This window comes from Chenopodium album, chromosome 27 (genome assembly GCF_948465745.1).
Source record: "Chenopodium album chromosome 27, dcCheAlbu1.1, whole genome shotgun sequence".
Classification (NCBI taxonomy): Eukaryota; Viridiplantae; Streptophyta; class Magnoliopsida; order Caryophyllales; family Amaranthaceae; genus Chenopodium; species Chenopodium album.
The window spans coordinates 4,689,242-4,707,436 of NC_137860.1; the positions used below are offsets into that span (position 1 = coordinate 4,689,242).

Genomic DNA, 18,195 nt, shown 5'->3' on the forward strand with positions numbered 1-18,195 from the left:
ATTACTGAGAATAATAGAGAAGAAATCGTTACCAAAGTTAACAGAAATAATGGACTAAATTAAGAACAAAGTTGTAGAGTTGTAGAGAGAGAAAACAAGAGAGAAGTTTAAGCTAGAAAACTAAGTAGAGAGAGAAAAACTAAGAGAAGAGGTAAATTGCACCAAAAACACTAAAACGTATTCATACAAAGCCCCTAAAAATCCTAATTAGAAACTAAGTAAAATTGTCGAAAAACACTCCTCCAAGACACGTGCCCGATCGAGCGAAGCCCGCCCGACCGAACCTCCTTTTCGTCCCTTGAAGCTTCTCTTGCGCCTGGCCAGGCGCGAGCTCGGGCAAAGAAATGTCTTGATTCTTCTTCCACCCCGCCCGACCGGGCGCGCCTTCGGGCGAGGCCCTATCCGGGTGGGCGAGGCCTTGGACTCTTGCTTGGGCTCCAATTCTTGGCCCAATCCGAAATTTCCTCTTTTTGGACGTGATAACTCGGTCTAACGCCTCGGTATCTCATATGTCGAGCCCTTAATCACCGGTATGATGACTCTAATCGGCCTTGGGCTACGAAAAGTGGTCGTGCTCCTCCAATACTCGTAGTTGCTCCAAATAATCCCTGGAAAATGCTCCAAATGTGCAATTTCCTACAAAACTCAACCAAAACTATGAAAACACTAGAAAACACAATTTAGTAATATAACTGGCTCTAAAAAGTCAAAAATACTACTAATTATAATCAAGGGATGGGGGTAAATCATTATATAAATAGACATATCAGTCAAACAACTTTCAAAGTAAATAAAATTATTTTATTCTATTTATTGACTGAATTTTTAATTGTGTACAAAATTAAATTATTTTCTTTTCATCTTCTTCAAATAATAATATGTAAAAATAATTTATATTCCGTAAAATTAATTTTAGCTTAGTAAATAAAAGTTAATTGTATCAAAAAAAAATCTTTTTAGTTAAAATAAATTTTTAATCAATAACAGTCAATGTAGAAAATTAGTAAAAATAATTAGTTTACCAAATGTTATTTTAGCTCACCATATACAGAGTATTAAGTTAAGATAATAGAGCCTTAGTAGCTAATTTTTTAAAAAAATATTATAATATAATTTAATCATAATGTAATTTTTACCTTTTCCTTATATAGTAATTCTCTATTTCCCAATCTTTGTGTCATTACATACATGCCTTCTTTTCTTAACCATTTCCATAAAAATTACCCTTGTTTCAAATTAATCATACTCTCTCCGCTTCACTTTGTTAGTCCCATATACTATTATGGGCATTTCAAAATGATATACCCCTACTGAATATATCCTAACATTATTATAGGGTGAATAATTTTCATAATCTGTAATAGTTAATCTAATTGGGTTTTTTTTTTGTCAAAAATCTACTTGGGTATTTTAAGAGTCAAACAATTCTGATTGGTTAATATATGTGTTAGTAGATTGCTAACATGGTAAATCTTCCAATCAAAATTTATTATATGAGATTTAATTATAACCAATTCCCATAGATAAAACAAGAAAAAACAAAACATTAAATACAAAGTTGTAATCAAAATTTTAAATTATAAGGATTCCCCCTTTTCTTATTTTTAGTGATTGATCAACAAAGTGAAGAGAGTATTCATTACGAACGTCAATATTTTTTTTTTTGTCATTTTCCATGTAATTAATAATTTCTCTACTCTTAAGAATATTACATCTTCTTTCACTACCCTTAATTCCCCTAATATATAAGGAATGAGCACTTGTGTTGATGGGATGAAAAGAGTATGTACTCATAGAGTAATACACTTCTTTTATTTAAGCTTACACATTACAAGTTTTTTTTGTTTTTTTTTTTTTTTTTGACAATATTATGAAAAAATAAAAATTATAAAAATTTGACACACTTTGAAACTAATCTAACATAAAACAATACAACTAAGAGGAAGAGCACTCTCATTCATGGGCAAAAAAATGCCCATGAGGAGAATTTAATGGTAAAAATGCAAAAAATGTTATCCCACTCATGAGCAAAAAAAAATATGCCCATGAGGAGATTATCAAATGCCCATAGGAATGACAAAAATAAATTGCTACAGTACCTATGGGCCCATGAGTGTTTGTGAGAGAAAATATAGGAGAGATGGTGGTGTGGTTTTTTTTTTTTTTTTTTTGTTTAGCCCATAAGTGTGGGAAGAGTTCTTAAATAAAATGCCCATAAGAAAAAATGGAAAAGAGGAGCGAGAAAGTTAGTAGAGAGAGAGTGACATTTTTATTTTTGCCCATGAGTGAGAGTGGTCTAAGAAAAGCGTTAAAGGTAAAAATTTGTAAATTAAAAACATATATATTAACTAAAGTAGTGGCATATATTGTAAAATTGAAGAGAGCTTTTATAGACTAATACATTTTACATACTTTACTAATACAATCTAAATAATGATTTGATTCCAAAATAAAGAAAATTAAGTATTTGATAAAGAAAATTAAGTATTTGATAGATGAGATGAAGAAATAATTAATGTAGGCCGGTAAAAATTATTGCCTATGTAAATTTTTTCTCAAACATTCCCTCCATTTGTGAAAAGTCATAAAGATTATAAATATTAGAAGAAAAAAAGTTGAGGGCCAAAAATAAATTCGAAATATTTATGTTCCTTAATTTTCTAAAGTTGTATTCACTTTTAACATATTTTTATATAATATATATTTTTTTACCTCATTTTATAAGGCCATGCCACCTAAGTAAATGCTTGTACTTTCTATCTCTTCTATTTGATCTACAAAGTAAATCTATAAACATGAATGATCTATCTCAATTTCACCTTTCCTTATTTTGATAATTTATAATAGCAATAGCTTATCTAGTATAAGCATGTTCATCTTACACAAAAAATGTTAAATATTTACAAAAATACTATAGTTGCCTCACACTCGTAAAATCGTATTGATTTGATTTGATAAATTAACTTGATCAAGAGCGTTTTGAAAAAGCTTCCGATCCTTTGTGTCCCTTTTTTCCATATGATTTTGTATAACCAACATCTTATATATATATAGTCGAAAATTGCTATCATTACTATTGTTTATATATCTAATTAAATTATGCTTAAATTTAACATGTATTTTAACCTTAATATATGAATGTAAGAATATTCGTGCAATTTGTTCTTTTACGATACATGTGTTATTATATATAAAGGTTTATATTATATAGGATATCACTAAACAATCATGGATTTATGTAGTAGCATATGTAATATTAAATTTATATATTAATTTGACTTTAATGAGACAAATATATATATGATAATTATCATACATAAGAAAGAAAAAAACAACTATAAATTAACTATATATATATATATATATATATATATATATATACTTCTTTCATTTTTTAGTTGACACGTTTTGACTCTTTAGCACTATTCCCACATTTCCTTTTGACTAAGTTTTGTGATTTATATGAAATGAGATTATAGTCATGTAGGATCTTGTAAAATTCTTCATGATTTATAATTTCTAAATATCAACTATCTAAGATTTTTTCCTATCAGTAATTAAGAATATTAATGATTGCATTTGTGTATTGACAAACATGACTAATTATTTTAAAAATAGGTATTAATTAAAGTGAAATGGGGGAAGTATAATACTACCCTCTATGGTTTTTTATTCGTCCTTTTTTTATGGTCATAAATTTATTACAGTTTATATAAACAAATATGATAGCCTTGTGTGGTTGACCACACACAAAACTTGTTTATAAGTCATTGCTCCCTCGGTTCCTTGGTGAGCCATGAATGAGTCTAAAAATTAACTCGTATCTCAAAGTATCAAATTATGATACTACGTATTTATCTAATAGAAACATTGTTATACAGAGAAGATTAATATCACAAGTTCTAGATAATTTGCGGTCATCACTATCTACACAATTATATAAACAAGCTAAGAGACGCACACATGTGTGCGTGCGCAATATAAGTAATCTATCAAGCTCGATTCTTTGTTTTTTTTTCTTCACAATATTATCTCTTTAATTATTCTAATAAAAAAAACTATTAGTAGGTTTAAGAATTGTTGATAAAAATATTAAAAAAAAAATATTTTGATGATGTCATGTTACTCTTGTAGGCTAAATAAAAATTTTGACTCTCCTTAGAAAAATTAAAAAAGAACTATCTACATAATTATATAAACAAGCTAAGTGATGCACACATGTGTGCGTGCGCAATATAAGTAATCTATCAAGCTCGATTCTTTGTTTTTTTTTCTTCACAATATTATCTCTTTAATTATTCTAATAAAAAAAAACTATTAGTAGGTTTAAGAATTGTTGATAAAAATATTAAAAAAAAATATTTTGATGATGTCATGTTACTCTTGTAGGCTAAATAAAAATTTTGACTCTCCTTAGAAAAATTAAAAAAGAAAAGACGGAATTTTTTTGTTTGTTTGTTTGTTTTTTTTTTTTTTTTTTTTTTTTTTTGGTATGATGGTAGTTACATTTTTATTTTTAATTTAAAAAAAAATAAATATAAAAGATGAGAGGGGTATTTTGGAAAAGTAAAATATATCACCCAAAACCTTCTTTCACTTTATATATTACTATAGATATATACGTAGTATTAGAGCACCAGCAGTGGCAAGGATTGTAATCCTTTTAGAGCCACTTTATCCTTAGCAATGTTGGTTTATCAAGTAGGATCCTTTTACACAAAGGAATACACTATTTCATTTCCATGGAAAGGATAACTTCTTCGGCCCAAGCGCAAGATTGAGCAAGTAAAGACAAAAAAGTGGGTCCTGTATTTTACAAAAAGTGGATGAATTTTCCGTCACAACGGTAACTTTGCTGACATTCAATGGATATGAATCCATTGCATTGCAATGGTAATTCATGGCACTTGTCATGATATTATTGCATTTGAATTTTTTTTTGCTTCAAATTTGTATAACGACTATATTATGTAAACGGTAATTTACTTGGGAAAACTAAAAACACCAACGGTCATGAAATTTTTTTTCTCTATAAAATGAGTATAATTTGTCCATATTTTCACAAACTTTCATTTTCAGTTAGAAATTACTCTCCATATTTCCAATTCATATTTTCAGTTCCATATCTCCAAGTCTTTTTTTTTTTCCATAACACTTCTACTACTAATTTCTTTTTTGACCAACATTTCACTTCCAATTTCAAATACCATTCAATATGGATCGTAATAATTCAAATTACGGGAATAATATGAATTTTCCAAATAATCCAAACTTTCAATATAATCAAAATAATCCTCCTTTTGATCCAAATTTATTGAGTAATCCTCAATTTCAAGCTGCTTTGCAATGGTTTAATAGTCAATCAAGACCAATAAATGTCAATAATATTCCACAATGTCAACCTTCTTTCCTTTTTCCTCAAAGTAGCTCGTCATCTCAACAATCTCTTGGTAATTTAATATGCTGGGTTTCCCCATTTCTGAACATTTCACTCAGAACATGGATCAATCACCGGGAGGTTTTGGTGGTAGCCGCAATGCAACTCCAATAGAGTAGAGTGGTGATGAGCATGTGGAACAATTAGTGGGGGCGCAACATCTAGAAGACATTAACGATGTTGAGGTCGAAATTGTTTCCGAACAAAATGTCAACACCACCGGGCAAAGGAAAAACCAATCATGGAGCATAGCTGAAGACAAAGCACTTGTATCGGCCTACATAAACACAGGGGGTGACGTAGTTAGAGGAACCAAGACAAAGAGAAGTGGGTTATGGGTTAACATCTATAACCGGTACAAACGTTCTAGAATAGAAAACCCCGATGAAATAAAGGTAAGAAACATTAAACCTATGCAAAATCGCTAGGATCATATAAATTTACATTGTAGTAAATGGGTAGATGCACGTGGGTATCGTTATCAAACCAAGGGTACTGGTGAGTCTGAGCAAAATTTGGAGAAATTTGCTCACAAAGATTACTATGCAACCAATAACAAGATGTTTTGTCTATTGCACTGTTTTGAGGACTTGAGAAAATATCAGAAATGGGATCCATCTTTGGCCAAAGATCAATCGACTATGTTACCCGGTGGCCAACAAACGTCAACCAAAAGTGGGGGAAGCGGTAAAAGATCACAACCTGATTCACCATCCGAGGTTGGAGGAAGAGGTAAAAGACCAGCTGGCATAAAACAAACAAAGACGAAAGGTAAAACATCTACTACTTCAACTTCAAGTATAAAATCTTGAAGCGTTAAACACAAATTTTAACAAAGTTGGTGATAAGTTGAATGATTTGGGTGGGCGACTTCTGGATCAGTTGAAGGAAAGATATGAAATTAAAAAAGCACAAGTTGAAGAAAAGAAAAGGCTAAAGGACAAGGCCATGAAGTTTAGAATGTTAGAAAGATTAATGCAGAAGCCCGTTCTTAATGAAGTTGAATTAGAAATGTATAAGAAACTTAGAGATGAATTTAGTAGTAGATTTTCGATTTGATTTAATTTACCTGATTGTACCGAGTAATCATGATTTATTATTGTTTTATTATCATTGTAGTTTTGCAGAATTATTGTCAATGTACCTTTTTAATATGAATGTAATTTCTATGTATTAATATGAACTTTATGTTTACTAAATTGAGTTCAAGTCTGTTAATGCTACTTTATATTGTTGTGATAATTTATAAGATTGCTACCCATGACATTTCATCTAACCAAAATCTTATCTTCTGACATCCTTTGTTTTATGACCACATATCATCATCTGAAATCTAATCTTATGACTATCCTTATCGTTTTTTGTCTAGATAATTTATCAGATTGCTCCCATGACAATTCATCTAACCAAAATCTTATCTTCTGACATCCTTTGTTTTATGACCATATATCCTTGGAAGAAATCTTATCATCTGACTAACCTTATCCTATTTTTAGCTATAAAATTCATAATATTACTCCCAATAACATTACATCTATCGATATCAACCTTATTTTCCCCTTAGCATTTTTTTTAAAAAAATTTAAAACAAAACCTTCTATTTCAAATATTGTTTGGTAATAAACATAATATGAATTTCGATTCAAACTCTTCAAGTTCTTCTTCTTCGTCTTCAAGTTCAACTGATGATATATATGATCAAATGGTCATGAATTTTCTGATCTTTTATCGCTTATGGTTGTTCTGCTGATCAAGTAGATGAGTATCTAAAGCTCGGTGAAAGCACTGCTTGAGAATGTCTTGCACAATTTGTCGACGGAGTAATTGCTCAATTTGAAACTGAGTACCTTCACAAGCCAACATTGGAAGATATCCAACGCCTCCTTAGAGAAGGGGAGGATAGAGGTTTCCCTGCCATGTTGGACAGCATTGATTGCATGCATTGGGTCTGGAAAAATAGTCCAGCTGGATGGAAAGGAATGTATCAAGGAAGATCTAAAACGGCGACTGTCATTTTAGAAGCGATTGCTTCCAGGGATTTATGGATTTGGCACGCCTGGATCTTGCAACGACTTTAATGTACTTCAGCGTTCTCCGGTGTTTGATGATATAATAAATAATCGTGCTCCACAAGTTCTGTTCACTGTTAACGGAAATAATTACAACAAAGGATATTATCTCACAGATGCGATTTATCCAAAATGGTCGACATTCATAGACGCTATTGTTGTCCCACAAACCTTAAAGGATAAATTGTTCACTACACGTCAAGTAAGTGCTAGAAAGGATGTTGAGCGTGCATTTGGTGTGTTACAAGCTCAGTTTGCAATAATTAGGAAGCTTGCTTTGGCATGGAGTGTAGAGTTGATGTGGAAAATCATGATGACTTGCATCATCATCCACAACATGATAGTTGAAGACGAGCGTGATACATATTTAAACTATAAAGATCCACTTGAATTCGCTCAAGAACAACCTGAAAATATGTCAGGGTCGTCCTCAACCAGAAATGCAACAACATTTACCGTATCTCCTGGGCAGTATGATCCTGATAATTTTAGTAGATTGATAGCTTCAAGAGGGGAGATTCGCGATAGACAAGTTTATGAGGCATTAAAGAATGACTTGGTTGAGCATTTATGGGCAAGGTCAAGGAGCTCGGTTGAAAATTAGCATTTTAATAATTTTAAATTATGTGTGTTATTTTCGTTGCTTATTTTCATCCGTGTATTTCATATTTTAATTTATGTCTTTTAATTCATGTATTTCGTATTTTACTAATCTTTTATATTAATGTGAAAATGTATTAGTTGACGTATTTTTGTTCGATTAATAATAATAATAATAATAATAATAATAATAATAAATAAAATTTACAAACTAAAATAATAATTAAGTGTGTAAATAGGAGAGAGAATATATGATGGGGTATATTTAAATAGGAGAGAGTATATGGGAAAGGATACTCATTGATGTTGGAAATATTTAAGAAAGAGGATAGGTAAAAGGATGGAGATAGTGGGAAGTGATGTGGAAGAAAGAGAGTGTGATGTGTCAAGTGGAGGAAAGGAGAGAGAAATTGGGAAAGGATTGTTGCATACTCTTCATTGCTGATGCTCTTTACGAACAATAAAAAAAAAAGAAAAAAAGGGACATAAAGGGAATTATATCAAAAGATGCTAGTAGTCATGCTACTTTGGAAATGCCCTTTTTACCCAAAGCTACAATTCTCTTTTTAGTATTGTATAGATATGAAATTTTGTTTAGAACTACCTTAAAGATAAAGCCGTTTGTGAACAACTACCGTTTTTTTTTTTAATTTTTAATTTTTTATTTGTTAAGAACTACCAAGAAGTTAAGAAAAGTTTGGGTAACACTATCCAATAATGTTTTCCGTAAAAAAAAAACGTTAATGGGCCCAATTTTTCATTTTTCCCACTTAATTAATTCCCCTAATTACCTTCTCTCTCCTCCCTAATTAACTTCTCCTAAACCTTTGAAATCAAAACCTCCAAATTTAGACATCTTACCAATTACAATGGTCAATTAGAGATCCTACCAATTACAATGGCCAGTTAGTAATTAAATGTAATTGAATTCAATCTCAAAGTCAAAATAACCGAAACCTAGAACTCAATTGAACCCCTAAACCCTAAAAATCAAAAATCCTGATTTTTTTGAACCAATAAATCCTAATCCGAATCACTATTTACACCCTAATTATGTTAATTGCGTTCAATTAAAACTTGTAAACAAATTCAACAAACAATGAATTAGAAGGAAAGTGTGAAACATCACATGAATAATTGAGAACTTGTGTTCAATTGATTGAGTATGTTCTCTTGGAGTTTTTGAGTGAGAATTGAGGGAAAGTTAATTAAAGAGGAGAGAGAAGGTAATTATGGGAGTTAATTGAGTGGGAATACTGAAAAAGTGGGCCTAATAAAGTTTTAATTGGACGGAAAACATTAATGGGTAGTGCTACCCAACGTTTTTTAACTTTCGAGTAGTTCTAAACGAATAGATTAAAAATGGGTAGTTTTTCACAAATCACTCTATCTTTACGGTAGTTGTAGACAAAATTTCCGTATAAATATTTGGCGAAATTGTTCGTACTAAAAAGTGAAAAAGTAAAAAAATAGCCCGACTCAATTACCATTGGACAACCTTGTCGAATAATCACCTCTAATTACCGGTAGACAGTGGCGGAGCGGAGTAGTACCTTTGATAGTTTGATTATCTCTTTAATTGCAACAAATTGTTCCTCTCTTGGTATTTCTCTAACTTCATCTTCCAATTTTTATTTCTGGGTATTTCTCTAACTTCATCTTCTATGTTGTCAATTTAATTTTAATTTTGGCTCTCAAAGTGCATTCAATTGATAAAATGTTTGCTCTATGTGAAATTTGATTTTGGTATTATCTGATTGATTTGATTGTAGGACTGAAATTAATAGCTGCAACGTCATGTTTTTTTTTTTTTTTTTGATAGTTTATGCAAATAGCAGAATTAGTTGCGTTTACTTGTTTTGGTGGTTGCTGATAAATTTCGGATTATCTTTTTAAGATGTAAATTTTGCAATTCTAATTTTATGGGTATGTTTCTAAATTACCAGATTTTGCAAACGTTTTTGTTACAGCTGAACTTACTGGGTATTAATTGTAGGTTATAATACAAGTAATAATCATGGCAGAAACACTGGTAGAAAAAAATTCCAGAATTGTATGACATTGAATCTTGTAGCTAAATTTATATTTTTAGCAAATTAGTTGTCAAATTCTCATATATTAACTTTGGCATATCAATTTATATTTTGAGAAAAAGGGTAGTAATGGTAACTAATTTCTGATGAACTATATAGAGTATAGACGCTTTGCTTGTATAGTCAAATCTCAAATGTATATATATAATGTGGGTACAAATGGCTTTTTGGACCGTTTAAGCGCTGCCTTATTGATTATGAAGTTATGAAGCATAGCACATTCCATGACTGCAAGCAGTCTTCATTCTATCAAAATTGATTGGTTTTCTTTTTTCTACTTACTTATTATGGTTTATTGTCACAGGCCTCACAGCAAAAAAATATCTGCAAGCTATTGTATTTTGGAATTGATGCAAATATGGAGTCTGACAGGTGATTAAGTTATTGTTATAATTAGTGTATGTCTGAATTTTATTTGCAGTGACTTCGCTCTTCAGTCTGCGTGAAAGAGGTATTTAATTTTAAGTAAATGCTAGATATATATGTCATGCTTTCTTATATGTCTATAATGGTGGTCAATAGCATATTTCAGGAGAAATGCTTGACTATGCCTTCATCAGTGCCATGTTACAAAAATGGATATACACATACTATGAATTTTATTGAGCTATTGTTTGCTCTTCTACGGAGTATTTTGCAAAATGAAAATAAATGTAGGAGTTGTTTCCTAGATCCAAAAAAGATTGTCTTGTTTCTTTTTATGCTAGAATTGTTTGGGACAAAGAATTTTAGATAGAAGGTCATGTTCAATCAAGAGGAAGGATGTGGATATGATATTTTGATTTTAGTATGGCATATATGCAATTAGATGTAATGTTTTAATTGTTAGAGTAGTCACCAACATGGAGCCTCTCTAGACAATCTTTAAAGACCTATGCATTTTCTTCTAAGATTTAATTTTACGTTATTCAGTACCTGAGGAGGTGTCAACTTGAACATGGCATATGTTTACTCCTTGTACCTTGCAGTTTCAGAATATTAACTATAAATTTACTTGCCATTCCGTATACTTCAGTTTAATCATCTAATTTCCTTCACTCTTTTTCCAAAATTTCATTTCTGAAACATGGCTTATTAATTGAACTGATTCAAGTGAAATGTAGTAGACAACCAAGTGTATTTTAGTGTTGCACTTGTAAACCAATCGTAATGTATAGTATGCTTAGGCTTGCAGTAGGGTTGGCACTTGGCAGGCCGTCCACCTGTAGCTGTCAGATTTGTCTCCATGCAAATTAGATATGTTGAAAAAGTAGGAGTCCAATAAATTTTATGGATTAAATTAGGATATGGATTTTCAAATTACATACGGGTGACATTGCGTCACTTATATTATTAGCCCAAAGTACATGCATATCCAGATAACATATGCTTGTATTAGTGTATTACAGAGCTACTGATGTTTTTTACCAACACTATAGGATACCTGTGCCAGGTCTTGGAAACAACTGTGTTTCTTCTTTCATGAAATGCATATGTTGTACTTGATCTGTGTTTCGCAGAGACCTGATAGATATTTTTTTTATGATATATGGAGTACTCTATTTGGTTTTATGGCTGTATGATCCAATCACGTTGTAAATCATTGCCAAAAGCAGAAATAATAAAGTATCTGAATATCCGTTAGATAATCTATTTACTCAGTTCTATCATTGACTACATATATGGATGTATTTATTAAAAATTATATGGGAGTGGGTACTGGTGATTTTCAAATAGATGCCTATAGACGTGGCTGTACCTGATTTAAATCTGATCAGTTGCCATTCGTATTAGAACTTGAAATGTCTAAACTGTAGTTAACTAATTGAGTAGAGCTACTATGACAATTTTCTAACTTAGAATAGTTTCTTACATTGTCTTGATGTACTATTGCAGGTTAAATCTGCCAGACACATCAGTTGTTACAATAGACTTACTGGGAAATCAATTGCAATTTTCTCAGGTGCTCTACCTTTTCCTGTCTAGTTTTAAAGGCACGCTCCCTCTACCTTCCTAGGAATCTAACTCTCTGAATATTAATCCTGCTTTTTCGGGGCTCTATGGCTTCGTTTTTGTTGGCTCAACAAAAAAAATTTGTGATTAATATTACTACTTTTCGGGAAGTGATGGGTTTTATGTGTGGATATTATTTTTCAAAACTTATTTCAAAGTACTTGGTTGTTCCTGTTTAATCTACAAATTAAGAAATGTAAATGAATTTGATAGAATTATTTTTCTTGTTGATTAGTGCATTAAATGTGCGGAGATAATAGATATTTAAGAGTAGGCCAATGCTAACGAACGCCCCGGGGGCGTTGGATAAGCTATCTAAAATAGAAAGATTAAATTAAAATGAACATTAATTACACCGATCGACGCGTGATTTTGTCATGCATTCCCAAATTAAAAGCACTTTAGGTAATATTTTAAATGCTTATCCAACGACTCAGGGGCGTTCGTTAGCAAGATCGTTAAGAGTATTAGGAAACTCAAATCGAAATTTACCAAAACGAAAAGTGAGATGATTACTATGAAAAGGAGAAGTAGAGCTGTACAACACCCTCATGCAGTCTGTGTAGAGCATATGTAGTTGTTGCAGTTGTGGTTCACACTGCAGTTGTTTCTAATAAATGCTTTCCTCAAATCTCATTTGAATACATGTTTTTGGGTAATGCTTGTAGAAGAATTTGCACTGGTTTGCCGATGAAGCTTTCTATTGAGGTTTGAGCTTGAGCTTTAGTTAAAAACACCGCCATTGGCTTTTAGAAATTAACCTATCCATATGTAAATATCTAACACAGAATTTTCTTAGATAGTTATTGTGAATTTTAGAGAAATTTTTTATTGGGAGAGAGCATTAGAGCATTACAAAGTTCCGCTATGCAGAGCTTAAGGGAATTTTTTTTGGCTGCTTGGATGAGTTGAAATTTATTTTTTCGAAAATTTAATTGATTTTGTACTAAAGTTTATAAACTTTTATATATTTTAGCCTTTAATCATTCTGTTAAAATTTGTCCACCCTTACCCAAGAAATTATATATCCACTTTCCTGTTTTCCCCTGTCCTTAATAATTCTTGGTAATACCTTTTTTTTTTTCTCTCTCTCTTTTTCTGTGACAGGATCCAAATTCCAAGCATTTGGGAACTACAGTATGGGATGCATCAATGGTATTTGCCAAGTATCTGGTATATATATCTTTTCCTAGGCTTATAAATTTAAAGGTTTCAAGCATTCTCTGGAATTATTGTGTTTGTTGTCATCATTGTTGAGACATTTTATTATCTTGTCTTGAGTTATAAAGTTAGATTGCGTAACATAAGCACATAGTAGGTTAGAACATTTTATTATCTTCTTTGTTTGATGAGCTAATATGTGAGGTTAGGTGAGTATGTGAGTTTAGTATGCAGTTAATGCAATTGTTGTATTTTGGTTTCAACTATAATTGTAATTTTTTTTATTTTTATTTTTATTTTATTTTTTTTGTTTTGGGGGGGGGGGGGGGGTGGGGTATTTGAGTTGACTGTGCCTTGCCACGGACCCATGGATGTCAACTGTGCAACAGTATGCTGATTTGCTGAATTTAACCTTTCTTAAATCTGTCTAGAAATTAACATGGTATAGCAACTTATTTTTTATGTTCATGCTAGGCTTTCACATCTAATCATCTATTGACGGTTTGTGAAATGCATTCTGTTCGTATCATTTTTTGTAAGGAAAAGAACGGCAGATTAGGATGATTATACTTGGCTTGTCCTTCTATATGTTTGACTTTCACACCTAATATGGAAATGTGAGTATTAGGTATAAACTCTATGCTTTGCCTTTTTACATTTTAGGGAAAAGAATTTTGGACTATTAAATTTCTTATATCGTAGGCATCTAGTATGCTAGTAAATTTTTTGAGATGTTTCCTATTGATGATTCACTCACTTTTTCAGGAAAGGAATAGCAGAAAAGGGAGATTTTGTCCATCTAAACTCAAAGGGAAGCGAGTCATTGAACTTGGAGCAGGTTGTGGAGTAGCTGGCTTTGGTATGTCATACCTGCTCCTTAGATGTCTGTCTTCAGTTATGTTGGAAACCAATGTATCACATGTTCAGAGAATAATGGGTCCATCCCAACTTCAACATTATCTAGAAATTTGATATTCATCCCTTTAAATTCTTTTTTGGGTAACCAGGGATGGCTATGTTAGGATGTGAAGTGGTCACAACTGATCAGAAAGAAGTTCTGCCTCTGCTACAGCGAAATGTTGAACGTAATACTTCATGGATCATGCAGGCAAATGCCAATGCAGGTAGTAAAGAGCAAAATGAACTATGCTAAAAAATTTCACTTCTGCTGTGATATGTTTTTGGATTTATTTTTTAACCTATTTCTTCTTTATATTTCCTCTACCCTTCACTCTTTGTTGGCATCAATGTTCTGTATAATTTTGTGTCTAACTTGTGCAAGAGCTGGACTGTAGATTCATTCGGCTCTATCAAGGTTGCAGAATTGGATTGGGGTAATAAGGATCATATACAAGCTGTGGATCCTCCATATGATTATGTGATTGGCACTGATGTGGTATGTATCTTTTCATATTTATTATCCCTTTCAAGGCATCAAGGTATATAAGCTTATGACCAAAAGTAACTGTGTTGGAACATGGTAAAATTAAAACTTGGAGTGCAAAAGTCCAAACACAAAAAAAAAAAAAGAAAAAAAAAAGGTTTTTAGGAGTGTAAATCCAACCTTTCTGTCAGTTTTGGAAGACTTATGTGAACTGATAATACAGTCTATACAGATTACACAGCCACACTACGTTGTGATTCATGAAACAAGGCATGTGCATGGTAATTACATTCTTCTTTAAATGGTATAAATCTAGTTGGCCTTTTGTTCTCTAATTTTTATTTATAAAAGGTGACTGTTGGGCAGATTCTTCTTTTTTATTTTTATTTCTATAGCTTGTCTGTTTGCATATCTGTATTCTGGAGGACTATGGTATAGGACTAGCAACAAATAACAATGTGGTATAGATTAATTTTGCACACAATGGATCTGATGTGTGTGGAACTGTGGATATCAGGTTTATGCTGAACATCTCCTTGATCCACTGCTGCAAACGATACATGCTTTGTCAGGACCACGCACGACCATTGTGGTAAAGATGTTAAAAAAAAACTGTATATTTAGTACTGTATTACTATAGCAATTGTTTCAGTTCAAGTATCAATTAGCATTTTAAAATTTTACTGGACAGTTGGGTTATGAGATACGTTCTACAAGCGTCCACGAACAAATGCTTCAATTGTGGAAGAGCAACTTTGATGTCAAAACTGTTCCAAGAACCAAGGTACATCACTTTATTTATCCATAACCAATCACTGTTGACCTAATATCTTGCTTCATGAGGCCCTTGCCTAGCCTAAGGCATGGCAAGGACTAAGGATTATTGTACATAGATAACGTTTCCCTCACATTTTAACATAGATTTTTGTAACCTTATCCTTACTAGTTGCAGTTGTCAAACAAATTGTTATCGTTACTCCCTCGGCAGGCTAGCAAGAAGCCTACTACCTCACTACTTTAGAAAAAAAAATGATAATACTACCTCCGTTACAGGTTATGTGCAACGATTTGACATAAAGTGCAACGATTAGACATTTTCCCTCTCTACTTTATGTCAAATCGTTGCACATAACCTGTAACGGAGGTAGTATTTGATTATATCCCATCTAGTAAATAGTTTGAAATTTTGGCTTGCAGTAAACATCTTTGAAATCTTCGGAGATGTATATATACTTGACAGGCTAAAGTCGTATCACCTAATCAAAAGTATTACCTAAATCCTCTAACTAAAGTAGATAGGGAAGTAGGGTCGAATCCACAGGGAAACTGGTCTTTCTACTCCTAATTAATTAATATAATCTAAATTATTAAAGTAACCAATTTGTTGTTTGTAATGTGAAATTATACTACGAAGATTGAGTTTAGAGAGAAAGTCGATAATAAGAAAGCCTAGGGTCATAGGTTCACCAATAATTAATATTCCGGGATAAAACATAACAATCAATTAATCAACATTGCATAGATAACATGATTAACAGGCTCTCGCAATTTAATAACCAATATAGATCTAACAGGCTCTCGCAATTAACTAGATCTAAGTTCCTATTGAAAATAGCCTTTAATACTAAATTAACATCTGCTCGATTCATCAATTCAATATTGCTAAACATTCACAATCAAATTACATCTGCTCGATTCATAATCTAATTGCAAAGAATTAAAACAATTCAATAAGAAATTATCATGCAATATCAATAATCAACAATAACAAATTATCCCTTCATATTAATTATGGATCCCCATAAACCCTAGAATTAAACTACTCAGACATAATTAAATCTAAACTAAACGAAGCAATAAAAGTAGTCATGATAGAGTAAAGAAATAAAATAAATAACTGAGATTAAAAGAGAAGAACTCGTTACCAAAGTTAAAAGGAACAAGAGTTGTAGAGAGAGAAAATAATACTAAGAGTTTAAGAGAAGAGAGAAAGAAAAAAGTTAGAGAGAGAAAAGAGAGAGTAAGGGAAGGGAGAAAAGAATTCCCCCCTAAATTCGCTTAACAAAAGCGTATTTATACTAAGCTAGAAAATCCTAAGTTAAAACAAATCAAACGACGCTTAAAACGTCCTCCAGAAACACGCGCCCGATCGGGCGAGGCACCGCCCGATCGGGCGCGCCTTTTTGATCGGACGAAGGGCTGCTGCGATATAAGTCTTCTTTGCCCGATCGGGCGCGCTATCGGGCGGATCATCGGGCGGACCATCGGGTGGATCATCGGGCGGACCATCGGGCGGACACCTTTGGGCCGCTTGGACTCCTCGTTTGGGCTCGTAACTTGGCCCAAACCAAATATCCTCTTTGGGGCTTAAATCATTCGGTCCAAATGCATCGTCTTCACACAAGTCGAGCCCTTATTCACCGGCTTGATTACTCTAACCGATCTTGGGCTACGAAAGATGGTCGTGCTCCTCTAATGCTCGTAGTTGCTCCATAAAATCCCGGGAAAATGCTCCAAAGGTGCAATTCCTTACAAAACTCAACCAAAACTACGAAAACACTAGAAAACACATATTAGTAATAAAAGTGGCTCTAAAGAGCCAAAAACACTACTAATTATGACCAAGGGACGGGGGTAAAATACTATATAAAATGAACATATCAATACTCCGTTTTAAATTTCAAGATCATCAAGTTAAGCACAAGATTAATAAAACTGTAGTTTATTTTTGTAACAGCCTTTTCTTTAAAGTATTGCTTTCATAGAATAATCCTTACATAGTGCCCAACTCGGAAACTCTTATGTGGTTGCAGATGGACAGAAAGTATCAGCATCCAAGTATCCAGCTCTATTTAATGGAACCAAAAAATTCTGCGGGAATTACGTTGGCAGTAGAACAAGAGAATAATCAAGCATCCGAATCTGTAGAGAGAGAAAGTAACCAGAGGGAAGGAAAGACTAACGGGATGGATGAAGTTGAGAGTGAGAAAAATGATAGAGGTGGCTCGGATTCTACAGAAGAGTCAAGCCAAGATCTTACTGACTGGGAAGTGCGAAGATGTGGTGCCATGGCAGCCCGGCTTCTTCGTGATGTTAAAATCAACTAAAACTTCCATGGCTTGCTGTCTTTTACTGTTGGTATGTGCTTTCATCAATCCATCATCACCGATTAAGGTATTGCCATGGTATTACTCTCTCTTTGATCTTCACGACCCGAACATAATGCAGTTATTTATTGCCGTCTGTTAAGCAAAGTACTGGATATTAGTCTTTGGCTCTTTGCTATGGTAATATCATGTCAGTCAGAAAATTTAGTACTGTAGTATTAGCAATAGAGGAATAGAGGTCACCATATTTTTTTTTCCCTTTTCAAGGTTAGAGATTATTTATGTAAGACCCTTGATTTATGATATAACCAATTTGAGCTCAGCAACAAATAAAAAGTCTCTTATTGCTTAA

The 18,195-nt window shown here is 32.5% G+C and overlaps 1 protein-coding gene across 4 annotated transcripts; it reads left to right on the forward strand.

Annotated features, from left to right (window-relative positions):
• Nucleotides 1-9,632: 9,632 nt before the first annotated feature.
• On the forward strand, nt 9,633-18,195 carry LOC145619356 (uncharacterized). Of its 4 annotated transcripts, none has more exons than XM_081674035.1 (10): nt 9,633-9,709; nt 10,504-10,571; nt 12,075-12,141; nt 13,299-13,364; nt 14,118-14,211; nt 14,360-14,476; nt 14,648-14,748; nt 15,254-15,328; nt 15,428-15,520; nt 17,550-18,195. In XM_081674035.1, exons 2-10 carry the CDS (start codon nt 10,558-10,560, stop codon nt 17,841-17,843), a joined length of 921 nt encoding a protein of 306 aa, XP_081530161.1. In that variant the 5' UTR covers nt 9,633-9,709; nt 10,504-10,557; the 3' UTR covers nt 17,844-18,195. The 4 variants fall into 4 exon arrangements, 2 of the variants coding, with proteins under 2 accessions (XP_081530161.1, XP_081530159.1); XR_014108120.1 differs by lacking the exon at nt 17,550-18,195 and adding an exon at nt 14,960-15,017 and having other exon boundaries at nt 9,661-9,747; nt 15,428-15,502; XR_014108121.1 differs by lacking the exon at nt 17,550-18,195 and adding an exon at nt 14,969-15,017 and having other exon boundaries at nt 9,662-9,747; nt 15,428-15,502.

Coding starts and splice junctions, on each gene's coding strand:
- LOC145619356 (XM_081674035.1), top strand. Junction 13,365..14,117: donor TGGTATTTGCCAAGTATCTG/GTATATATATCT, acceptor TCACTTTTTCAG/GAAAGGAATAGCAGAAAAGG. Junction 14,212..14,359: donor TTGTGGAGTAGCTGGCTTTG/GTATGTCATACC, acceptor TTGGGTAACCAG/GGATGGCTATGTTAGGATGT.